Source organism: Phascolarctos cinereus, unplaced genomic scaffold, assembly GCF_003287225.1.
Source record: "Phascolarctos cinereus isolate Bilbo 61053 unplaced genomic scaffold, phaCin_HiC Scaffold_8;HRSCAF=390, whole genome shotgun sequence".
In the NCBI taxonomy this organism is placed as follows: domain Eukaryota; kingdom Metazoa; phylum Chordata; class Mammalia; order Diprotodontia; family Phascolarctidae; genus Phascolarctos; species Phascolarctos cinereus.
The window spans coordinates 23,052,716-23,078,915 of NW_027556291.1; the positions used below are offsets into that span (position 1 = coordinate 23,052,716).

Below are 26,200 nucleotides of genomic sequence, written 5' to 3' on the forward strand. Positions count from 1 at the left end.
ATGAAGAAAATTGAGAAGTTCGTGCTGCATGTGTCCTGAGCCCCAGAAGTCATGATTTGGGTTACGTTTCTGAGGTGACTGTGTTTCCTTGTCATTTGCCTTTCTCCTAAGAACTGAGTATAGCAAGCATTGCAGAGACCTGAGAATTCAGAGTGACCAAATCCATCCAATCCATTCCTAATCTTGTCATATGTTCCTTTAATCTCTCTGCTCTAGCATCCCCAAAAGCCCAGCAATAACTCAGAAAGAAGAAAACACAGTAATCCCCTTTGTTTCCTGACCACGTCACCTGACCCAAAGGATTCGCCTTGAAAAGTCACCCATCGGAGAAGATAGAGCCTGACTGAAGAACAATCTGACCAGCCAGATGCCATCAAATGTGGCACTTAATAAATGCTCATACCCACTGGGAAATAAGGCGCCATCAGCCTATAACCCAACAGGATTGACACTTCTGCATCAGACTGGATTCATCCACACTGCCAGCCAGCAAGATTGCATTTTACCATATGATTTAATATAAAATGGGTTGAAGTTGCAAGTCTTCTAAAATAGCAATTGAGCTTTAAACTGGTGTTAGTCCTAGATGTGGTCAAGAATAAGAAAGTCTCTGCAGATGGCTATTCCCTAAGGCAGCATGCATGATTGAGATGAACATATTCCATCAGTGCCTTGATGACATTAGAGTCAATGTTTTAAAGAACAGATGGAAGATGCTAATCGACATTTCATTTGGTGACAGAAAATCTACTTCTATTTCCCAACTTCGGGGATCCTCAGCACCATGGATAGCAGTAAGCCTGATGGATTTCAGGCTACATTCTGGTGCTTCTCCCTTAGTATCCCTTCTGGGACTATAATTTCTACACACTTGGGTTGTTTTATGGCCACACTGAGAGGCAAGTGACTGTAAATCCTGACCTTTTCTGCTCCTAGATTATATACTTTTATTCTATTTGGTCATAAGTGTTCATCTCTACATTGAATAGATAATTAAATGACAAAAATATTATCCAAAGAGACAATTTATAGGAAGGAATTACCACTCAAAGAGCCAATGGACCATATGCAGAACCCTATGAGATATCATTAAAAAGCACTTAAGATTGGACTTAAATAAAACTCTTAAATACTGGCATCATTCCCAATGTCACAGAACTCACTGCTCAACACTTTTCAAAGGCTGGGCCCACAATTCTACCCACTGGGCTTGACAGAAAGTAAGCTTCTTGTGGGCAGGAACTTTTTGATTTTTGTCTGCATTACCAGTTCTCAGCATAGTGCCTAGAACATATGAGGAGCTTAATAAATGCTTGTTGGATTGCATTGAATTGGGTCCTCTCTCAGATGCGACTGGCATTTCTAAAGTAGGCTCAACCTCTTTCTTGGAAAACAAACAGCATCATCTCCTCTTTGAAGATCCATTAGCAAAACAAATAGAACTGGGCAAGGTATCCCTATCTTCTGAAATAGTAACTGTCTAGACCAGGGGTGAGGAACCTGAGGCCTCGAGGCCACATGTGGCCCTCTGGGTCCTCAAGTGCGGCCCTTTGACGGAATCCAAATTTCACAGAACAAATCCCCTTCATAAAAGGATTTGTTCTGTAAAACTTGGACTCAGTCAAAACCCTGGTCTAGACTATCTTAGTTGTTTACATTTTTCATCCTTATAGATGAGGAATATATGGGGAACATGACTTAGCCCTGCTACAATCAGAAGGGGATTAGTATTTCTCAACTCTTTTCAGTTCAGAATAATCCTGTGGGATTGCTGAGACACTGTGCTCAAAGCCTCTCCCATTTAGCTATCTTCTAGCTCACCCAAGCCATTCTCCCACCTACCTCTCTTCCCCACAGGAACCATACCTAACACACCTGTGTACCCTCTCATTGAAATCACTGTACTTTGCCTTAGCCTGGAGAGGCCTCTGGTTCTGGAGTCAGCCCAGGAGGAACACTGTGCTAATTATACCTTTACTGAGAATAATTCAACGATGCAAGAATCAAGGAGATGAGTTAGACAGGCTCCCAGAAGAGCAGTCATTCTTTTCCATACAATTACATTTAGCCCCAAATGCCACATTGGCCTCAGGGATTTGGGGGGCAGTTGTCAAAACCTGGTCTATGGAACTTGGGGCTGTGATGGCTCTAAACTCTCTTCCTCCCTTATCTTATAGTCCTGGTTTTCTGGACTCCTCTGACCTTCACATTGTTTTTTTTTTTTTTGCTTCTGCCTGGTACCCCCAGCCTGAGGAATATCTCCTCATTCAAGATTTATATACATCAATCAGGACTTAGTAGAGGGGGGGGTTGGGGGGAGCAGTGTTGTGGTAGAACCTAAGCAAAGCCCACTATACATGCCAAGGATGTCTTCCCAACTCACTAGGGTGTCTCAACACACTTTTTGGGGAACAGTGAGTACCTTGGCAGGTATATATATGTGTGTACGTGTGCGTATATTTGTGTTTAAATGTATACATACACACACACACTACACACACACATATGCTTCCAACCCCAACACCAACCTCAAAGTCTTTTAGGGGCATGTGATCCAGTTTGAGTGAGGAGATCGATGAGTGGGTATGTCACTCTACAATTATCTGGACTGTGTTTGGCAGGTCCTAGAGAAGAGAAAATGTGACGGCATATGCCAACTGACTTCCCAGCAGGCTCCTTACCCAACCCCCACACTCTTGGAGCCCAGAAAGGTACATGACTCTGATCCTCCAGAATGTGAAGGTGGCGCCAGCCAAGCAGACCTCCACAGTTGGGGGAGCACCTCAATGAAGGTGGTTTAGCCTCGAGCTCCTCTCCCCATGAGGCAATGAGAAGCCAGGAAGACATCAGAATGTATTTTATTAACACAGGTTTTTAAGTGAACAAATAAACTGACACCAACAATAGTTGGTGAGATCACTCAAGTTAAATCTACAATATTTAGGACCATTTTTTCCAAAATCATATACATCACAGCTAATGATTTCACAGGAGACAATGGCGGAGACAGGAAAGAATAATTAACATGTTCACTGGCTCATGGATCTGCTATGTAATAACTCTTAGCTTATAGAGGCTTCTGTGCCTTGAGGACAAGTGTTGGTATTTGAAAATACTGAGGGTAAGTCCCTCCTCTGAAATGCAAGCCAAGGAATTGAATCCCACTCATGGAAATGCAAGCACGTTTTTACCTTACCAATGGCTCCGAATGGTGCTCACGCGATGTAATGGTTCTGTGTGCAGCGGGTGGTTCACGGACAAGCTATGAATCGGAGGGGTCCTTGAGAGTCTCTGGTCAGACCTCCTGCCACGTGACTGTTTTTACAAGATGACAGCTTATTCTCTGTTTCTGATTCCCACATAATTGAACCACTAACTTAGCATATCCCTCCCTGGTTGCTCCAAAGTAGCCTTAGGCTTTCTCTGAATTCTGGTAAGCCAGCATGGTCTCCTACCGGAAGAAGGCAAGAGGGATTGGTTCTAAGGACCAAAAATGATGGGAACCATTAAACCCCAAGCAGCCAAATTATTATGGCTAACAGTGAAGGCTTAAAGAGGATTCTAATAAATGAATGTGCTATTTATGTTTCCTGCCTCCAGACACTGACTTCCTTCTACCTCCCCACTTTAATCTTAAACCAGGAGCTGTATTTGCTTCACAAAATACAAATATGTTTCCAGGGCAAAATCAAAGGCAGTGGTGTTTCAATGTAGTCCATTTGCCTCTGCAGAAGGGCCTGTACTACGGCTGAAAAGTTGGCTCTTTATTTCACTTACCCAAGTGTAGGCTTTTATGTTCTGAATATTTTTTACTAATTCTCTCAGTGAAATACAGCCCTCTTTGCTTGGAAGGATGTACAGTCAGCTGCATGGAAATGGGAGCTAGATTGCCTCTGGATATAAGCTATCTCTTCTCCAGCCCATTAAAATGTGCATGCATTCACACTGGGTTCACTTTCCAAATTCTATCTGAAGAAGAAAAACGAAAAGGAAAAGAAAAATCTCTTTTTCTCTCTGTCTCCTGGCATAACTTTTTCAACTTCCTCAGGTTTAAATTGTCTGAGAAATAGTCATGGCTGGCCTAGGATGTCAGTTATGACTAATTTCTTCTTCCCACCCACCCCTCTGCTCAACCCCCGTAAAAAAAAAAAGTCACACTCAATTTCTATTCAAAAAGAAACATCTTACTGTAAATCACAGTTGGATTTGGGAGAGATTGGAAATGAACTAACAGCTCCAATACAAATGAGGCTGCCGAGTGAGGGCGATTTATAAAAACATTAGGGAAGCCAGAGCCAGCCTCTTTGGTCTCAAAAACTGAGGCCAATGAAAACCTACTCTTGGGCCCTTTCATACAATTCAGTCTAGTGCTCCCTTTCTCTTTCCAACATTTCTCCCTAAGTACCATTTGTCACTGTTTCTTGATCAACATCTGCTATGGTGGGTAAAGGCTTGAAGAGTATGCCAAAGTGAAACCCTGAGATGGTGGAAGGCCTTCCTTCTAGTCAGTATGGGAAACATGCTCAAGGAGTTTCTCAGTGGGATGTGTGTGTGTTACCGTGTAAATGTGTAAGTGTGTGAGTGTGTAGGTGTGTGTAAGTGTATAGATGTATGCGAGTAAGTATTGTGGGGGAGGGTGTTGGAAGAGTGGGGGTATATCCCTCTCTCCCTTCTTTCACTTTGGGACTTTCATGTTCCTCTGGCCAATCAAATAAAACAGAAGTCCTGAAAGGTAAACCAAGGGTGTGCCGGCAGCAGCAAATATAAAAGACCAGCCATAATGCACATTCACGGGGGCATTCTCTGGGACACACTTGTCACTCCTTTCCAGAAGTATATATTTCTGAAAATCGGCTGCACACTCCTTCCACAGCACAAACAGGATGAGGAGGAGGAGGAAGAAGCCCCCTGGAACAAAGGTCAAAAGGAAGAATTTGTAAGCATGTTCCTCTCTGAAAACAAGGTAAACAAGACAAAGAAAACACTATTTATGACTCAGTTTCCTATTACTAGCTTCATATGTGTGTATATGCGTATATGCACATACTGATATATGTGTATATAGTATATACTTATATATGTGTATATGTGTTTCATATGTGTATAAAGTCACATAGACACACACACATATATGGTAGAGCCCCCCCCAAAATTATTCTAGGACAAGAATATGAACAAACAGTTCTCAGGATAATTGGCAACTATCACCAACCACATGAAACATTGTTCCATGTCACTAATAATAAGAAAAGTACAAATAAAGATAATTCCAAGGCTTCACCTCACATCTTCCAAGTGGTAAAACCAATAAATGCTAGAACCCATTGATGCTAGAGGGGCTGGGAATTGGTGCAAGCATTACAGAAAACAATTTGGCATCACAGGAGAAAAGTCACTAAATTGAGAGTACATGTAACATTCTACTTTTATGGTTTTCCATTTTTTGGGATCAGAAGACCCCAGGTTAAGAGCTAGAATAGATTTCATAGGGATTAAGAGATTTGCTCAGGGTCACATGGGAAGTGTGCCAGAGGCAGGAGATGAACTCTTTATACCCTTCAGTTCAGTGACCCTGCTACTGCACACATACCCTTGAGTCAAAGGCAAAGCAAGGCCCCACATACACCAACAGATTTATCACAGTACTTTCTGCACTGGCCAAAACTGGAAACAAGTGGGTACCCATTAATTGGGTAATGAGTGAAGAAATTTTGACATAAGAACCCAATGGAATATTATTGTACCATAAGAAACTACAGACATAAGGAATTCAAAACTACTTGGGAAGATCTGCATTAACTGATACAGAATGAAGGACAATATATGCAGCTACAATAATATAAACAAAAACTGCACTAAAGGGCATCTGAACTCTGATGAATCCTAGTGACCAAAGATGATCTCCCTCCTCTAAGGGACCAGGCGTACAATGGGTACATGTTGTCAGACCTGACTCTATCTTTTGTTTCTACATATTATTGTTCATTATAAAGGAAGGTTCAATGGGAGATGGGGATGGCTAATAGGAAATAACTGTGGTATACATAAACAAAAAGGCATCAAAGACATTTAATGGCATTTTCCCTAGTATACTTTAGCTGTAGCTCTCCTTCACCCCATTACTCCACTCTTGCATCTCATGTTTCTTATTCAATAAGCATTTCTCCTTGCCTGTGGTCATGTAATATCTTCCATAGTAGGATGTAAGCTTCTCCAGGTAGAAATTATCATTGTTATCTTTGTATTAGGTGCTTAATATGTTTGTGGAATTCTACAGCACCTTGCTATTTCAGACGCTCAGTCATGGAATCTAGAAAACACAAAAATCCTACAACCGGAGGCTCATCTTCATTCCCTCAAATCAATACCGTAAAGAGCTTTGCCCACCAAAATTAAATTGAGCAAACAATAATCAATGTCAATGGGCACACAAAAATGAAGACTCATCTTCTGCCCTCTCTGAGGAATCCAAGTTGTAAAGGATGCAAAGAGAGATGCACCAAAAGCATAATTATGCTGCAGTGTACTTCCAGTGATGTCCTGCGTGCAAGATGTTGTCTAAGGGAGATGTTTGGTTGAAAGAGGAATTGGATCAGATATATGGCAAGAGTAAGAGATGAGCTGAACAGTCCAGGCACTGCCCTGGTGCCCATGAAATGGAAAAAGGCCTAGAGGATGGCCTCTAGGACGTTAAGTGGACACTCCTTTGAGTTGAAGATTTCTGGGAGAATACGGACCAGTGGAAGGAGTACTCCCTTGGCTAAAATCACAGATTTAAGGAAGACTTGAAAAAGAAAATCTCCCTGAAATGGGTTCTGAAACAAAGCTGCTTTATATGAATGCTGCTCCATAGAGAAGAGCGCTGTATCAAGATATCAGCATAATTCAAGTAGGAACTGGGTCTCCTGCAGCAACAATGAGACTTGCCCCCATTGTATATGCCATTTTGCAGCAATAGCTGAGATGGAACTAGTTACTCAAAATACTATGTATGCCCAATTTGGGGCAGGTAACAGTGGATGATATAATGCCTCTATATTTTTGTAATTGATTTCTTTATCCTCTCCTATAACAGCTATTAGAAAGGGGCTTGCTATCAAGAGAAAGATCTACATCTGGCAAAAAGAAGAATATTATATTTGCTTCATTTAGGCAAAACTCTCTCAAAAGGGTCATCCCAAGTCTTGCCAGAAGTCATTCTGAATGTGTTCAAAGACCAGCCCCACTTACAAAGCACCCAAGTCAATACCAAGTTAGGAAAAAGAATAAAAATGAGAAAGAAGTTAAGGTATAAAAATCGTTCCTGCCTGACCAACTTAAACAAGCTATTGATACAGAAAAAATTGGGAACTAGAAAAAGGAACAGATATCAACACAGACTATCACTATTTCCTATAGCAGTTTAACCAATGTAAAGTAATCACAACCCAAAAAGGAAGCCAAAAAGTCTACAAATTGCCTGGGACAGAAAACACATGCTTTTCTTGCCAAGGGAAGTGATATGATAGACAAGGGCAAAATCAGTTTAGAATATAAAGTTATTTCTAAATCTTATGCAGGAAGATAACAAAGTAGTAGAAGGAAAAACATTTCAAGAGATCCAATTAAGCTATATCATGCAGAGAACATTTAAGGATAAAACTGGAAGAATAACAAACAGGTAGGAAAAAAACCCCAAAACCAAGATTTCTATAACAATTTCCTTCAAAAATGACAGTCAAGTCACTAAACTCAGAAATATGGAAGGCATGTCCCTGATGTGCTACATGAGGAAGTGAAAATGGCCCTAAAAAAGATGGGGAAAATAGCTGGTCCAAACCAAGTAAACCCAGGAGAAATCTATGTTGAAAGTGACAAATCTGAGAGTATTAAGGAGTGAATTCTCAAGATATCCAAAAGAAAGGAAAACATAGACGTTATTACTATTGAAAAGGGGGATTAAGAGGATATCAATAATTAGAGATCAGAGTGTCTACTTTCTCATGTTTATAAGAATAATTTATACGTTTCAAAGGCATCTATGATAAAAAGATGGGAAGGGAGTAGGTAATCCTTTGCACATGACATTCTACAGCAAACCACGTCTTTACAGTCCCATGCTTGGCTGAAACGCAAAGAACATAAGGCTCCAGTGATTATTGTTTGGTTATTTTTAAAAAAGTATTTGATTCAGAGGAGCAAAATGCAGCCTTAAAAGTCTCTCCTCCACCTAGTTACATCCCATGCATATGTTGAGATAATGCAGATTCCATGATGAATGTAACATTGGATATAATTTTGATAATCCTCCGAACACTAAAATCAAAGAAAAAAGAAAAACAAAAAGAAGACAGTTTCACATTCATGGATGATGTCCAAATGTAAAAGGGATAGATGCTGAGGTGCTGTGGACACAATCACCACAATGCTTCTTTGTGCAGCAAGAAAATCAAGACCTAGAACATTAGGGAGTGAGTCTCCTGAGTGAGATTGGCAATTGCTCTGAAGGGTTCAGCCTAATTGTCCACACCGGAACAAAACAAATGGATGAAGAATGCCTACTGTGCACATTGTGATATGCAGGTGGATGGACAGCATCCAGAGCTGGTCCATTGGTGTCTGTGTATCTTAAACAGACACTACATGTGGACTATAAACTGGGCCCAGAACAGAATGTGTCTTTGGGCAGTTAGACCCTGTTTTTAAGGAATTAGACTTGTTTTGTTTGGCCAGAGAAGGCAGGAGAGCAATGGGCTCTAGGTGTCAAGAGCCAGAACTTCATTAGCATACCCCCTCCCCCTTACTGCACACAGGTTTCCAAAGTAACCTGCAAATGTCCTGGAGACTGGCTATTTTGAACTTATAATAGCAGTAAATTAATGGAAATCATTATCATCAACTTGAAGGATCATAGGTCAGAATGAATTTAAACATGTACAAACAAGTTTTCTAACCAGCTGACATAGCGTAAATCGTTCATAATTAGTTGGAACTATGTCAGAATAATGAAAACGAATTACAGTTATAATCACGCTAAAAATCACTGGTAAAAATAAATAAAAAGGGATAAAACAAGGTTTGGCAAGTTTCGACTTGTCTCAACTTCCCTGAAGCCAGTTATTCACAAATAGGAAAAGATTTCTAAGAATATGAAGAGCTTTACAACAATGCTCTCCATTATCACAGGCTTGAAGGAGCTTAAACAGGTCACAACTAGTCCAGATCAGTAGAAGTGGCATTGTCCTCATATACCCTGATCTGAAACTTACTGCCTAGGTGACCTTAAGCAAACTTCATTCCCCCCTCCCCTTCTTGTCTCTCTCTGGTCTCTGTCTCTCTCCCTTCTGTCTCCCTCTCTGTCTCTACCCCCTCTCTTCTTTCTCCCTCTCTCTGTTTCTCTTCCCTCTCCTCTATCTCTCCCTCTCTCTCCACTCTTCTCTCTCTTTCTTTCTCTCTCCCCTCTTTCCTCCTTCTCTATCTCTCTCTACCTCCTCTCCTCTCTCTCCCTCTGTCTCCCTCTGTCTCCCACTCTCCTTTCTCTCTATGTGTTTCTCTGTCTCTCTCTACTCCCTCTCCTCTCTCTCTCTCCCTCTCCCCCGCCATGACTCTCCCATTCTCCTCTGTGTGTGTGTCTCTCTGTCTCTCTCTACCCCCTCTCCTCTTTCTTCCTCTGTCTCTGTCTGTCTCTCTTCCCTCTCCTCTCCCTCTCTCTCCCTCCCTCTCCATTCCTCTTTCTGTCTCCCTCTCTCTCTACTCCCTGTCCTCTCTCTCCCTCTTCTCTCTCTGTCTCTCTCTATTCCTTCTCCTCTTTCTCTGTCTCCTTCTGTCTCTCATCCCTCTCTTCTGTCTGTCTCTCCCTCTCTCCACTCTTCTCTTTCTCTCTCCCTCCTTTTTCCTCTCCCTTTCCCTCTTTCTCTTTAAAATAAAGGATTTGCACTAAATGATTTATAAGGGCCCTTTCAGTTCTAAATTGGGGGTTCTCTGATTCGATCCCGTGTTCTTTAGTGTTATAAAGGGCAGAGCATGCTATGGAAAGTCCAAATGTCGGCAGGTTTTCCCTTCATCCTAATTCTGTTATCATTCTCTTGTCACAAGTCCCCTTCACACAACAGCTTCGGTTCCCAGATGGCAGCAGCCACTCAGTTCTACTGATTTTGGTTGAGGCCGGGCAAGGGAGCATTGTAAAAAAATAGAACCTTTGGGATTCACCATCAATCCACGTTGGCCAGATGCCCACCAAGATCAAACATGGCTTTTCCCCTTTTGGAAAATTGCCTGTCTTCTGCCATGTCTAGTAGGACTTCTGGGGAGACTGCATGGTAAGATGAAGAGATCACTAGTCTTGGCATTTAGGAAAATGCATTGTGTTCTAATTCTGCCATTTAGGAATTGTGCGTGACCTTGAGCAAGTCTCTTTCACTGTTTGAACCTTAGTTTCTTCATCTGTAAAAATGAGATGATTTTTGTGTGTTGGGGGGAGTGTATATGATTTCATTGATGTAAAGAAACTCCCTCTACTAAAGCAGATCAGCCACTGCTCTGCAATTTGTAGTCTTAGAGAACACCTGGGGCACTGAAAGGTTAAGGGACTCCCCTAGGGTCACATAATCGCTATCTTTCTGAGGCAGACCTAGAACCTAGGTCTTCCTGACTCTGAGGCTGGCTCCATTATGCCACACTCCCTCTTGGTCTATGTAGGCTGGTTTGCCTATGCTAAATGACTCCAGGCTGCTGGGCTTCTTGAGTTCCTGCATCTGCTTCTGAGTCCTTGGATCTCCCCCCTTGCTGCCAGTTTCTACTTCTAATTTCTGCCAGTATACTTGCCTTTGATAGCCCTTCTCTTCCCTTCTATTTTGCTTTATATATCATGCCTATGGGTGGGAAAACCATATCATAAAGCTAAATTTAATTGTGTGCAAAGTAAGAGTAAACAGGCTCTGAGTGAGGGTCTCTCCTATTAGTAAAATACATTGGATTTAGCATATGAACATCCATTGCATCTGCTCTTAAGCCTGGGGGATTTTTTAGGTTACTTTCTGGTTCTCAGTTGTAGTCTAGGTAGATAATATTGCTGGAAAGTTGAGGAATTACTTTATTAATTTATAACAGAGCTGAGAGAGTCGATAATTCCCTGAGCTGCAAAGAACAAAAAGGAATAAGATAGGGCCTGGGTCTTATTCATCTTTGATCTGCACAGAACCCAGCATCAGGGTAGACTGGGCCCTCAAGAAGCTTGCTGACTCTGCAAACTCATTCATAAGGATGATTAAATGATGAGCTCTGGTCCCACGAGACTAATAGCAAAGGGAAAAGTAAATGAATGCAGATTCAGACTCATCCAACCAGCTGGAACTGGTTAACAGTTGAGAACACTGAGGAAAGGTAGGCAATTGCATTGCCCCATCTTCCCAACTGGGCTAGAGAGGCCATGGCTGTAGGCTTCAGAGCCAATCCTCAGGGAGTGAGTGATATCAGCATTTGAAGAGCTGTGATGACTGTGCTCTGGCAGATAGAAACATGTGACTGGCAAAGTTCTGAGCCCCCAGTAGTCTCTGAGTGGGAAAAGGGAAGGTCTGAGGACAAGTTCATGGACCCGGAGTCGGGATACAAGCATAATCAAGTGGGAAGTACTTGTGAGCACATATTGATCTGTCAGACACAGTCTGGCTGCCATCAGTGATCTTGGCATTGGCCAAATGCTGCCTTGGGCACAATCTGCTGCCTTAACGCTTCATTTTCCTAAGCCCCATCCCACTGCAGCCCCCAGTGTTAGACAGTGGCCCCTGTAAGCCAGCCACAGACTAGCTGGCATGGTAGAGTCCATGCCAGGAAGTCACCTCCAGGAAAAGAAGCAGAGAGGATGGTAGGAGGAGCCAGCCAGTCTCCTCTCTCACCTGATGGCTTGGGTCAAGACTAGGACTAGCTGAAGCAATCCGGAGAGCAGAACCAGCCCCAACTTTGGCCCTGAATTGGATGAAACTCACATCATTCCACACCTCTGGCTGGCAGCACTCCCGGGCTACCAGACAAATCACGTGCAAAGCACTCCGTGGCAGCCCAGAAGCTGGAGACTTGAGAGCAGCCGCCAGAATCAGCTTCCATCTTGTGAGAAATTCTCTTGTCACAATATCTCCGGGTCCAACTTGGCAGCCCCAAGGGGCTAAGATCTGTCTCCAACACAAGAGCCCACCAGTACCAGCAAAGACTACCTCAAATTCTTCCTTTGCTTCCCCTCCTCTCCACCAATCGAAAGCTGACTCCATGCCCAAGTTATGTGACTTCAAAAGCCTGACGGTGAAGCCACGGGTCAAAAGATCATGGGCACTAGAGAAGGCGAATGCTGTCCACATGTGGTCAATGCATTGATTTGTTTTGCTGAACTATATTTCTTTGTTACAAGGAGGGTTCTCTTGTGGAGAGGGGGGGTTCATTAGAAAATGACAATGATCCTTTAAAAAAGAGCATCACTTAAAAAAGACCCAGGTGTGAGTCCCAACTCTGCCACCTTCTATGTGACCTCCTCTGAGTTCCCTTCCAACTCTGACATTGTGCTTAACTGCTTAAATTCTCAGGGCCTCAGTTTCTCAGCTATAAAAATAAGGAGAACAATAGAACATGCACTCCTTGAGGGCAGAGCCTTTTTTATAATATGCCCAGAACATAGTAGGTGCTTAAGATATGCTTGCTAATTGAGAGGAGTTGGACTCAATGATTTCTAAGATCTCTCCAAACTAAAATATTTCCATTTATTCCTTTCAAGAAGAGCGAAATGAATCAGCATTCACTGAATTCAGCATATACTGACCTCTGCCAGAGGATGCAGTGAATATTTTTTCTGGGGGATCGTGGACAAAGAACCTTGGAATTAAAAACTGTCCTGGATAATTCACAGACTAACCATGCACACAGTCAGACACTGACTGGGCAATTCCTTTTCTACACTGGTATGCTTCAGGTTGCTTGTGCTTGAACAAGCAACAGTAAAAAATAGCTAATCCTTTGATAACAACAGCAGACCTCTGACAGATAGCACTAGAGCTATAGGGTCGTAGCCCATCCACTCATTCTTTCATTGGGGGAGGGGTGTCACTACTTCCCTAGATGCTTCTGCACTTTGTGGCATCAGTGAACTCATGGAAATGAACACTCCTTGCAAAGGCGCAGCCAGTGAGCCATCAACACCTCTTGTCCACTGCCTTTCGTCAATCTGCTGCTTAGGGTCCTCCCAAATGCTAGTGGCTTGCTTCTCCTTCTTTTGGCATAGTGTGGATGCCAATGGAACACACAGGCTGTCCAATGAATAGATCTCCTTTGCTCTTGCTACATGACCAGTTTATCTTCTTTTCAGGTCATATAGCCCTCGGATCAGGATATTGAAACTAGAGGGCTTAAGGGACTTGCCTCAGGTCACATAGCTAATAAGAGTTAGACTCAAGGTTCAGACTCAGGTCTCTCTTGACTCCAAATCCAGTGATCTATCCTCTATTTAATACTTTTTATAAGAATCATATCTTGATTTTATAAAAATTACTGGGAAGATAAACTGAAGTTTTACATTTTATACGAATCGGGATATCTGTTAATAAAATTGATCAACTATGTTGTTGCTCAGTCTTTTTTTAGTCATGACTGATACTTTGTGACTCCTTTTGGGTTTTTCTTGGCAAAGGTACTGGGTTGGCTTGCCATTTCCTTCTCTAGCTCATTTTACAGATGATGAAACTGAGGCAAAGAGGGTGAAGTGACTTACCCACGATCACACAGCTTAAGGGTCTGAGGCTGGATTTGGAGTCAGGAAGACGAGTCTTCCTGACTCCAGGCCTGGTGCTCTATCTGCTGCAGCGCCTCCTAGCTGCCCTGATCAACTATGGTCTACTCAAAATGTGCTGGGAGTCAGGAGACATGGCTTCTAATTCCATCATTGCCATTCCTTAAATGCATCACCTCTTAACCTCTCTGGCCCTCAGTTCCCTGATTTATAAAAGAGGTGAATAACCCCTACTCTTTGGGCCTGACAGGGTATTGTAGGTATTAAAATGAAACCAAAGAATACAGACCACTGGAGCCGGATGTGACCTTAGAGGCCATAGAGTCCAACTACCCCCTTCATTTTACAGGGAAGAAAACTGAAGCCAAAGACAGGGAAATGATTTGCCCATTGTCCCAACTAGTTAATGGGAAATCAAAAACTTTTGAAACCCTGAAAGGTGTCCCATAAATGTAAGATATTCCTAGCAATACTTGTAGAACACAGATAAATGGGTTTGAGCACATGGCAACAATACCAAATCCATGACAATAATAACTCATATTCTCTAGCACCTGAGGCTTGTCAAGTTCTTTGCCCAAAATGATCCTTTGAGGTCAACAAGATACACAATTTTTCATCCAGACCTGTGATTTCCTTGGTGCAGGGACCTCCCGATGAGGAAACTTTTATCAGTGACTACCTGCATCTATTCTCTTAAGAGTCTTAGAGAGAAGTCCAAGGTATTAAGAGGTTAAGAGACTTGCCCAGGGCCACATGACCAATCTGGATAAGTGCCAGGACTTGAACCCACAGTCCTCCTGACCCAGAATCCAGCTCTCTGTACACTCTACCACCTTGTTTCTCAGTATTAGTTTTAGGATCTCATTTTACAACTAAGAAAACTGAGACCAAGAGGTAGGTCATGTAGCTAGAAGAAGCCAGAGCTGGAATTCAAATCTAGATCCTTCAATTCACAAAGCTAGTGACCTTCCTACTACCCCATGCCGTTGTCTACTGAAACACACAAAGGGCCTCACACACAGTCAGCACTTAAAAAATACTTGGTGATGACTTGATAAGGCAAATGATTAGAGTGAGGGTTCTTCCCCTTTGTTGGAAGCTAATGGAGCCTTTCTTGGAATCATGTTTTTAAATGCAGAGTATTACAAAAGAAACAAGTTGTACTGAAATAGAATTATCAAAATATTTAGGAAAAAACAAACCAAGTTCAGGGTCCCTAGGTTAAGAACTAAAAAGGGCCTTCATTGTTCCCCAGAACCCAGTCTCAGGCCTGCACAATGTCCAAGTAGGGCATTAAAAACTCATTACTAGCAGCATTATTTATTTCACTGTGTTCTTTGGCAGACTTATTTATCACAGGCTTCTTCTCAAGCTCTGCCAGTGGACATGGGCGTGAGTTTTAAAACTCAGATAAATCTAAATCACGTCCACCCCAGGGGACCTGTCTTGTGCCTGTGACCCCACAGCATGAGATGCTGTTCATTTTGTTTGTTTCATGGCAAAAAGAAATTCCATTCTGATGAAGGTCAGTAGCCAAGGGGTTAAATGTTATCTATCCTAAACACTGCTGTCCATGATAATGTGGGGGACCACTTGAAAATAAGGGTCACAAACAAATAATTTACATTGTATATGATGGACATGGGCATAAAGTACCAATTAATAGGCTATAACAAAATTACTCTGTGTGTGTGAGTGTGTGTATATAAATGGCCACACATTCTTCACAAAATACAATATATTGATAAGAATGTAATTAAGCCTTTATTGCTTGTGTAATTTAAAATGAAATTAATTGGCTAGCAAGTGAGCCTTGGTAAGCATTCTTCTTCCAATCAATTTCTATTTCATTAACATACAATACCTACTGTAATGGACTAAATAAAATGGGCCTCCTATGGGCCCCCAGACAAAGAGCTGAGAAAAATGAATTTGCAGCCTCTCCACTACTGTCTTGCCTTTTGGAAAGTTTAAGACCCCATTTACCAGGCATTTTCTTCCTTTCTGTATTCATTGGAAGGCAATAATAACAATGAATAATAATGATAATAACAACAATAATAACAATAACTGACATTTATATGGGGCTTTAAAGTTTACAAAGTGGTTTACATGTCATCTACTAGCTGGGGCAAGTCACTTAAGCTCCGCAAGACTCAGTGTCTTCATCTGTAAAATTGGGGAGTGGGACCAGATGACCATTAAGGTCCCTTTGACTCTGAATCTATATTCATATATATGACATATGTTAGTTCTATGAGGTATATGCTAGAGACAGTATCAATGTTTTACACATATGGAAACTGTGTTTCAGAAAGGGGAAGTGGCTGGTCCATGTTGACATACCTAGGGAGGGGGGGGGGGTGGCAGAAGGCAGGGCAGGAAATGGTTGCTTGTCCGTAAACAGACAAATATTTTCCTGATAAAGAGCTACTTTTACATGTTTTATTTACATAGATGTATAAACCACGGCAGAAGTACCAAATGAGTGGTTCAAACTTCCAGTTCAGAAGGAATTCTGGGGAAGGAGAGGTCACTGTGAACTGGGGACATGGAGCTGAGCAGGTGGGGTCTTGAAAGACAGGTGGAAAGGAGAGGGGAAGGCCTTGCATCCAAGGGAAACAGCAGGAACATCTACTGGAAAGGACAGGGCCTGCTTTTCCTCCTCTGGATGCCTCTATTTCTGTCCAGAGCACTGCCATCTTCCCAATCACCAGGGTTCAAAGCATCAGAATCAGCTGTGATCCAACCCCTTTCTTCATCTTCCACATCCGGGCACCAAGTGTGCTCTACTTGACATTCTCAGTTCCTCTGGGCCTTCCTATTCACTGCCATTGCAAGTACACTAGTTCTGGAATTTCAGGGCCTCCTCCCTGGACAGCAGCAGTCTTCTTCCCCTCCCATGTGCACTCCACGCTGCTACAGTACTGAAAGAATGCTGGGCCTGAAGTCAGGAAAGGCCTTGACCTCAAATTCCCCTTCTCATGTTCTCCCCATCTCTGCCAAATGCTCATCTAGCCTCTACCTGGAACACCCAGGATGGGGCCACAGCAAGTCAGGTGACCTCAGGGTCCTCATCTGGAAAACTGAGATGGTGCCACTGCATTGGCAGGATCCTTAAAGGGATCACATGAGATCATGCATGTAGAATGTCTTGGAAATATTAACAGTACTATTATCTTTTTAGAGTATTGCTCTAATCTGTGTTACTCCCATACTCTAAAACTTTCAACATCTTTCCATTGCCTAGCAAATAAAGTCCAAATTCCCTGGCCTGGCATTAAAGTCCTTCTTTTATATGCTCCAGACTCCTTTGTCAATCTGACATCCCACCACTTCTTTTCATCTTCTCTATGTCTCTGTCTTCAAAAATGTGAAAATGTGGAAGGGAGGAAGAGGAGAGAGAAAAGGAAGGAAGGAAGGAAGGAAGGAAGGAAGGAAGGAAGGAAGGAAGGAAGGAAGGAAGGAAGGAAGGAAGGAAGGAAGGAAGGAAGGAAGGAAGGAAGGAAGGAAGGAAGGAAAGAAAGGAGGGAGGGAGGGAAGGGAGGAAGGAGGAAAGAAGGAAGGGAGAGAGGAAGCAAGGGAGAGAGGAAGGAAGGGAGGAAGGAAGAAGGGAAGTAGGAAGGAAGGAAAGAAGGAAGGAAGGGAAGGTAGGAGGGAGGGAGGGAAGGAGAAAGGGAAGGAGGAAGGAAGGGAAGGAGGAAGGGAAGGAGGGAAGAAGGAAGGAAAATTCAACTGCTATTAGTTATATCATTTTCTAAAAACTGATTTCATTTCCATTCAGCTAGGCATGCATATCAGAGACTACACTAAATATAAGAAGTACTTTTGTTTTTACTTCTCCCCTCTTTTGAAAGTCTATTTCAAAAGGTGTTAGCAGCTCTAATAACAAATGCTTCTTGGATTAACAAATTTAAATTGGGGAGAAATGCCTTAAATAATCCTAAAGCAGATAGTGTCATAGAGCAGATTATGTAATCAATTGGTTCTTCAGCACTTTCAATATTTTCCTAAGCAGCTTTTGACATCTACACCAAAAAGAAGAATGAAAGAATACCAACTTGAGCGGTTTTACCAACTTGGAAACCATTGGTTCATTGAACAAGCATTCCTTAAAGGTTCACCATGTGCAGACCCCTGGGCTAAACCCTGGGAGGGTTAGACCAGCGTGAATAAGGCCCAGACCCTTCCCTCAAGGCACTCTAAAGCTAGTGAGAAATCAAAGGAACAGGAAATCATGCCCTGATCTTACAGACCAGGCTACTGGGACCCAGAGAGGCTGTGATTGCCTAAGTGCCCACCAAGATAAGGCATATACACAGATGATGCCAAGACAAAATAAATGTGAGAAGTTCATAAGAGAAGTACAAACCAAGTGTCATGAGAGCACCTAAGGAGCTATCATTTCTGACTAAGGGATTCATGAGAGGGGAAGTGGGAGGAGAAGAGCTAACTTGAGGACCCAGGTGCATGTATTCACAGGGAAGTCCTGTGGAGATGTCACTGAGCGGCCTTATGAATAAGTTGAGTTTGTCAAGAATCGGGACGGCAAAGCTACTGGAATGGAAAATAGGAAAAAAAAATAATGATGCAGAAAACTGAGACCAAGTTTAAGATGTCTAATTTTGAGATTCCAAAGAGATGAGAGGAAATGGAAAAACAAATCATCTGTGCATTTGGAACACTAGGTTGGCTTTATAAAAGCCAAAATGAATAACAATTGATCAGGACCCTTGGAGTCTTGGCCTTTACACTAGAAAGGCCCATGATTATGGCAAATAACTCCTAATAACTCAAAAGATTAAAGGCCAACTTTGCTCTCAAGTTCATACGCACTCAAAATTCTATGCTCCCATTGGGAATACTCAGCTTCCCATCAAAGCCCAAGCTTCTCTGGACATCTGTTGAGCTTCTATGGAGCAGCCACAGTATCCTAGCTGAGTGCCATGGTGGCCACATACCTAAGCAGGGAAGTAGGCCTCATGATCACCTCCTTAAGACCTCAGACCCCAAGTATGGAATCAGTTGTCCCCAAACAGCCTTGCCAAGCTAATCAAAGCAAACTGAGCACAGAAGCCACAGGCAACTGTATATACTGCAGTCTAGTTTCCCAGCCAGTGATGGGGCCCAGAAAATGGCTCCTGAGGAACAGAAGGGGAACTATGTCCTGGAGTGAACAGAATTGAGCTCCAGATCAGCTAGGAGAAGAAAGCTCAGTTTGCCTTTTTATATGCTGTTTCCAGATTGTTTTCAATCACAGTGACAAGTGAAATTAATCAAGTGGCTATGGTTTTTTTTTTTAATTTTCAATACAGCTTAATACTTCTATGAAGATTCAGCCATAGAATGCTCATAATGCACCCAAACTTTGGTTGTCTTTAATGATTCTATGGGAATTGGACACTGAGTAATTTAATATTCTGGTTAACTGAGAATTAGCCTGAAACTGCTTCCAAAATCCAGAATCGTAGATCTGGACGGGATTTTCAAGGTCATATCCTCCAAATTCTTATCCACTGCAAGGTCCCTTGAGCCACATCCCTGACAAACACTTATTCTGGCTCTGTCTGAACACAGCCAAGTGAACCGGGCCGGCCCTATCCCCTCCTATGTGATATCCATGCCATTTTATTTTCTCTTTTGGGTCTAGACCTGCCATACCATCTGTATGAGGGAACTCCCAGTGTGGACACTGCCTCCTTTGGGTACAACAACTCATCTGTAACCTACAGTCTTAGAGAGTTGCCCAGGACCCTGAAAGGTTCAGTAACTTGACTGTGGTCACACAGCTAGGATGTGTTAGAAGCAGGACTTGAATGTAGATCCTTCTAATTTCAATGCAGACCTATTTACTATATAAAGTTTTGTAATCTGGATACATGAACTTAGGTGTTTTTGTGAAAGGTGGGGGTTTTTTTACATATTTTGAAAACTACATTTCAATATAATTGGTTTTCTTCGTAATACTGTGTTTTTACTTTAGGCATTTAAAAACATAATTCACTGGATTGCTAAAGGGGCCCACGACACAAGAAAGGTGAAGACCCCTTGCACTATAAACATGCTGCTTATTTATTATATTATTACACAGTTAAAATTGCCCTTCCTGCCTTAGCAATTATAGTAGGCATCTTGCTTTGCTTTACTAAGAATACTGTAGAACCTCAGTTCTAATTCTAAACACAAATTCTCATTGCTCAGGACCACAGATAGAGATGGAGAAGGTGTAAATGATTGGGTAGAATGAATACCAAGATCAGAACAAACTCTAAGAGCCTATTGATTGGGGGAAGGGGGCAAGGTAGGGGGGAACTCCATCTCTCTCCCCACCCCCCAACTCCTGTCTTTCTTTTGATATAGAGCTCATGGGAAACAAGCCTCAGAATGAAAGGACACTTAGGACCTGAGGTGAGAAGGGCTTCTGTCCCTGGTACTAAATAAGGCAGGAGGACTTCTGGGTAAATTTCAAAAACAAGCCCTTCCAATCAAATGGCTTTGGCCATCCTTTGGAAGGTCCTGAAGGGCAAAGGGCCTAAAGAACTCAGCAGAATGTTCCCTTTCTCTTCTGCCTTGGTGCATTCAACTGGTATTGCCTCAGAAACCAAGCGTTTCTGCTAATTAGCTCAGTGATCATTTCTGAGGGGGACCTTCATGCCTTGGCATAAGGCCATTTTAAACTTCCTTTTCCACAAACTAGTGAAACTTACCTAGAGATGATAGCAAGACAACTAAATCCCCACTTCTGGTGTTCCTGTTCTAAAAGATGGCATAAGTTCAGCCCTAAGCATACGGCCAAGTATGCTCTCCATTCGACCCCCCACAGGTGCCCAGTACCCTGATACTTTCACTCCTGCCGACTTTCTAAACCTGGTCTTTAAAAAGGCCTGGAAACTAATTTGTGTTTCATTTTTGTCTATATATCCTCTGAACCTCTGAGAGAAGTGGGGGCAAGGGGCAGAAGTGGCAGGCAGTAAAGCCTAGTGCTGGCCCCAGAAGACGGATACCCCAGCAAAGGGATCCTAGGAGTGGCAGTTCTGAATTCGGCTCCCACTAATTCAGAATTTGTGATAATTCCCACATGGGCTTGAGCTGAGGTTTATCCATGTTCTACCTGTGAAGTAAGGGTTTGTCAAGTAAACTCATGCCGCAGATAAAACTAAGGAGATTCCTAACCTCCTCCAGCCCTAGCTCTCTTCATTAGACAGTCCAGTGTGATGGAAATGGAAAGAGGACTGAACTTAGAGGCAGAAGATGGGGGTTTGAATGTCAGTCCTGGCATCTACTAGCTATGTAAGCTTGGGCAAGTCCCTTACATTTCATCATCTGCAAAAAGGGGATCGAAATGCTTGTACTCTTTTCCCCATAGTTCTTGGGAGGAAAGGTCATTGTAAGCCATAAAGCCCTATGGGTGACCTAACACTATTAACATTCCTGGCAATACTGGCTTAGCCTAGTTCAAGGTACAAGATGTACTCACAGAATGAAAACAGAGTGGACATAGTGCTGTGAACTTCACATACTCTATTTCACTAGTGCCAACAAATTACTTGGGAGATGGGGACTATGGGTACGATCACCATCATCACCATCATCATCATCATTATCATTTTACAGATGAGGAAATCAAAGCTCAGAAAGGTTGCATGACCTTCATCCAGCTAGGAAGCAGAAGAGGCAGGATCTGAACGTAAAGTGTACCCTTATAGCTACTGATCTTCCTCATCCTTCCATACCGGCTTCCACTGGCACGGGCATCCCATAGTGGATGGAATTATCTGGGGAGGGATGCTGTTGCTGACCAAATGGATGGTCAAGAATGGAAATGGAGCCTGTATGGGCTCAGCACATGCTCTCCTCTCATTTTCTGCTCTCCTGCAAGGACAGAAGTGCAAAGCAGCTCTTTCTTACCTTATGTCACTACCTTCTAAGGAAGATTTCCCCAAGCCACTCAGTATGGAGATGTGGCTTTTGTGGGAAGCAAAACCAAGGCTTGCCTGCCTGTTAATAACATTCAGCCTCTCTACTTTTCCCTGCAGGGACGACTTCAAAGGAAGTCCCCTACCCTGCCAGAAGGCATCTTGGTTTTCTGCACTAACTACTAAAATAGTCACACTTCTGATCACAGGTAAGCAAGATGATCAGATTCTGAAGCAATCCTTCAGAGACTGTGCCAAGACAGTGGGGGATTGGGGAACGTGGAGAGGATAGCAAGGAAGAACACATGGCTGGGAAACTATAGCATCAAAAGAGGGCAAAATTTGAAGTCAGAGGACCTGGGTTTAAATCCTGGTTCAGTGACTTCTAGGAACAAGTAGGTGGTACAGTGGATAGAATGCTGGGAAGTATGCCTGGAATCAGGAGGACCTGAGTTCAAATCCAGCCTCAGACACTTACTAACTACGAGACCCTGGTCAAGTCACTTAACTGCTATTTGCCTCAGTTTTCTCATCCATCAAATGGGGTCAGCACCTACTTCCCAGGGTTGTTGTCAGGATCAAATGAAATAATAGTTATAAAGCCTTTAGCACAGTGTCTGGAGCACAGTCAGCACTATATAAATGTCAGCTCTACCGATGATGACCATTATCGTTGGATTATTATTGCATGGCAAGTCACTTCACCTCTAGGCCTCTGTCTCCTTGTCTATGAGATAAGGAGGTTCAACTCGATGACTCCTAAGGTCTCATCCAACTCTAAGCCTCTGATTCTACGCAATGAATCTCACATGCACTGCTGAGTGCCCAAGAGGGACATTTAGAAACCCCATCATGCCTCATGTAAAACAGCAAAGGCCAATCTCTCAGAACACCTCCCCATTTCAGTGAGGGAAGACAGCAGACACTTTCCTTTCATTAACAGTCCCAGATGACTTGCCACTCCACTTCAGAGGAAAAGGATACTGTAGGGAGAACCCAATGATGTTGTCTTCCTGACTAGGCCTTGGATCTAGAACCCTGCAGACTGTCAGTGGTGAGGCAGGGCAAAGCATGACAGCCCCAGGAAATGATATCTCCAGAAATTACTCCACTTGGGATTTCAAACCTCCAAGCTGTGCATCAAAGAGCATTCCTCCTCATGTTCCCAGTTGGGATGGAAGCATCATGCTCCATAAGGAAGTCAGGCCATCCCACCAAACCCTGCCTTGGAGACCGGGGCACCCAAACAGAGCTACTGAAATAAGACACCAGAGGACTATGGGGGCATCAGCTCATAAGCAGAGGTGTGGACAAAGATGCAGAGGGGGATAGAGGATGCTAAGATTGTAGCTTTAGAACTATAGAAGCCATTGAATGCATTCTGTAGATGCAGAAACTGAGGCAGAGAGTTCAATGGCTTACTTCAGGTCACACAAGTGGTAAATGTCTGAGGTGGGTTAGTAGACCCACCCAATATATTAGCACTATATTAGGAGTAGCAAGGAGCTGGAAACAAAGTAAATGCCCATAAACTGGAGAATGACTAAACAGATTGTAGTACATGAATGTAATGGGATATTACTGCACTATAAGAAACAGTGATCATGATGAATACAGAAAAACACAGGAAGATTCATATGAACTGATTGCAAAGTGAAATAGATAGAACAAAAAAAAAACCCAATATATCTATAATGGCTATTAGCAATTTAAAGAAAAGAACAATAAAACCATTGAAACTGACTGCTATGAAATTATAATGGTCAAACTTGACCTCAAAGAAGAGATCTAAGAAGACATCTTCCTTCCTTCTTTGCAGATACAGGAGGCTAAGGGCATGAAGCACTGAAGGGAATGTGGGCTTTTTCTATGTGTTGGTTATTCTTATTAAAGTAGATTTTTTTTAATATTTTTTTTTTATTCTGTTATAGGGGATGGCTCTCTGGGAGAGAGGGATACAATGAAAAACATAAGTGATATAAAAACAAAAGCTTTTAATAAAATCCATTACAAAATTTAAAAAAATCTCCCAGCCAATTTTTAGCACTCACTTATGACAAACTTTATCAGTTTAGAGGTAGGTAGGGCCTTAGAGATCATCTAGTTGTAGCCCTTTCTTTAACAGAGAGATTAAATGCCTTGGCCAAGGTCACACAGGTAGGGAACAATCCAATGAGGATTGGAACCTGTGGCCTAATTCCAAATTAAGTGTGTTCTCCCTGGTTCTCTCCTGCTCTCCTTGACTTGGTAAGGCTCTTATCCCATAAGTTCTCAGCCCCAGACACACAGCCCTCTCAGTATCACTCGACATCTTACCTGAGGTGAGAAGAAAGATCCCGCCAAATTTATAAAGTCGAGCATTGACAAAGGGCGCCCCACACACCAGCAGGAATACCCCCACCAGGCTGGCAGTAACACCTAGCACGATGAAAACCGTCCAGAATCCTCGGTACACTAGATGAATGAGAAAAGAACGTGACACGAGTACAGCAGAAGGCCGTGGCCACCTACCGAACCAAACTTGAGCTCCAGCAGCAATATGGCCACGGGTACAGAGCTGGCAGCAGCTTGGTATGAATCGGATGTTTGCCCACACAGAATTAATGTGTCTCTGCCCCTCCAATTTGCTTTACCTTCCTTCTGTCTCCCATAGCCAAATGAGTCTGAATTGCATTAGTGCTTTGGTGTTATCCTGATGATATATTTTTCCAGACTCACTACATATACACCAGAAGGAGACTGCCCAACCCTAAAAAGTTATTTCATTGGATTCAATCCATAACAAGTGATTCCGAGGACTCAGCAATGGCTTCTCCATAAAGAAATCCCCTTCTCGAGTAATAATTCCACCTTTCATTTGAAAATCATTTCAAACCCTAACCCCAAGGATCCAAAGTAGAATGGAGCACTGATGATACCTCCTCAAATAACTTTGCCTTTTCAGTCAAAAGTAGACTTTGGAGCCTGAATCAGTACCACAGGCCTTGAGGGCTGCATCTGACTTTCCAGATGCAGAGGTGACCAGGGTGCTCTAGCCTTCTGCCTCATCATCTCTGGTCTTCCACTGAGATCTAGAATTCTCTTCCTCTTCTGTCTTTGCCAAGCATCTGGACCAGAAGTTGGGGAATGTGTTTCAAAGCAAGAACTGATCCCTACACATGGACAGATGGTTTCAAGGAGAGCTCAAATCCACTTATGGCCAGGGCTAACACTGAATCAATTGTAAACATCACAATGTTCTGTGTTAGGATAGCATATGATACATTTGCAAATCACTCTGCCATCCCTTATCTCATTGGAGGAAAGTATTTTCTTATCCCTAAAAGAAGTGCATCCTGCTTTCCTATCCCAAACCAAGGCCTTAGTGATTGATCTTCTATCTGGTGCCAGCCTATCTTTCTAGAATGATTTCCCATCACTTCCCCTCATACAAACTGGTCTCCATGCTATCCCCTGTACCTGACATTCTGTGCCTCTGGGTCCTGCCCCTGGGCCTCTGTGCAGATTGTCCCCTTTGCCTGAAAACACTCTGCTCATCCCTAGCTCCCTGCAAGGTTCAATTCCAGTGCTACCTCTTAGACAAAGCCTTTCCTGAACTGTGTATATATGTGTGTGTGTGTGTGTGTGTGTGTGTGTGTGTGTGTGTGTGTGTGTGTCCCCACAACTGCTCCACCAGAAAGGGCCACTCAGTATGGTCCACTTTTTGGCCATTGGACAAGGACCTCACATTTTTGTTCCTGTAAATAGGCTTCTTCTTGGTACCTTTTCTACTCCCTCCCACCTCAAGCATAATTCATGACGTCTAAGGGAAAGTACGCTGCATTCCATACACTCTAGCTGATCTGAGACCTCATCAATGTGGATACTGTTTCTAGTGACGCAAATCACGCCCCAGTCATGCCTGCTCATCCTATACAACACTTGTCCATGTCTATCCATAAATCCTCAAGACAGAGCCAATCCAGCAAAACTTACTTATTGGTCTTCAGACAAAGATCTCACATTTAGAACAGCAAAAGCTAACTGAATGGTTGGTTATAGATGGCCTCAAGATTGTTGAGATTCACGGTCCTCTCTATCCAACACAAAGTCCTGGCTCTGGCAACTTCAAACATATTAGAAAGGCCTTAAGCACAGTCCCAGCAACACACTGACTCTGCTTTCCAAGGTTCCACCTAGCTTAGCCTACTTAAGTACAAAGGCTCATCACCAAAAGGACAGCCACTTGGGGGATGAATACCATCTGTGGAAATTTATGAAATAACAAAAACTACAAAACTGCCCTAAATCTGGAGCAATGAGGATGGCAGAGTGAGAGTACTAGGGACAGAGGGAGGATGTTAACCTTCCACACAGAAAGGAAAATCCTAGCATCCATTAGCAGGGAAGGGTTTGGAATAATTTTCCCCATGACAGGAATTAGTTCCCATACTTGCTGACATATATCTTCTAGGCGGCTAGAAGAATTCAGGGCCACAAAGCAAAGCCAACTGGCCTGTACAAGGATCCAAATGACAGCTTTGGTTTGGTAACT

At 42.8% G+C, this 26,200-nt stretch overlaps 1 protein-coding gene across 1 annotated transcript in view; it reads right to left on the reverse strand.

Moving 5' to 3' along the window:
* Window positions 1–2,842: 2,842 nt before the first annotated feature.
* LOC110193032 (transmembrane protein 182-like) overlaps window positions 2,843–26,200 on the reverse strand; it is a 31,399-nt gene continuing 8,041 nt past the window's right edge. The window contains exons 4-5 of the mRNA XM_020964587.2: window positions 23,983–24,120; window positions 2,843–4,908 (exon numbers count right to left, since the gene is read on the reverse strand). Of these exons, the coding sequence (XP_020820246.2) occupies window positions 4,676–4,908; window positions 23,983–24,120 (371 nt within the window). The 3' untranslated portion in view covers window positions 2,843–4,675. The remainder of the gene's footprint in view (window positions 4,909–23,982; window positions 24,121–26,200) is intronic.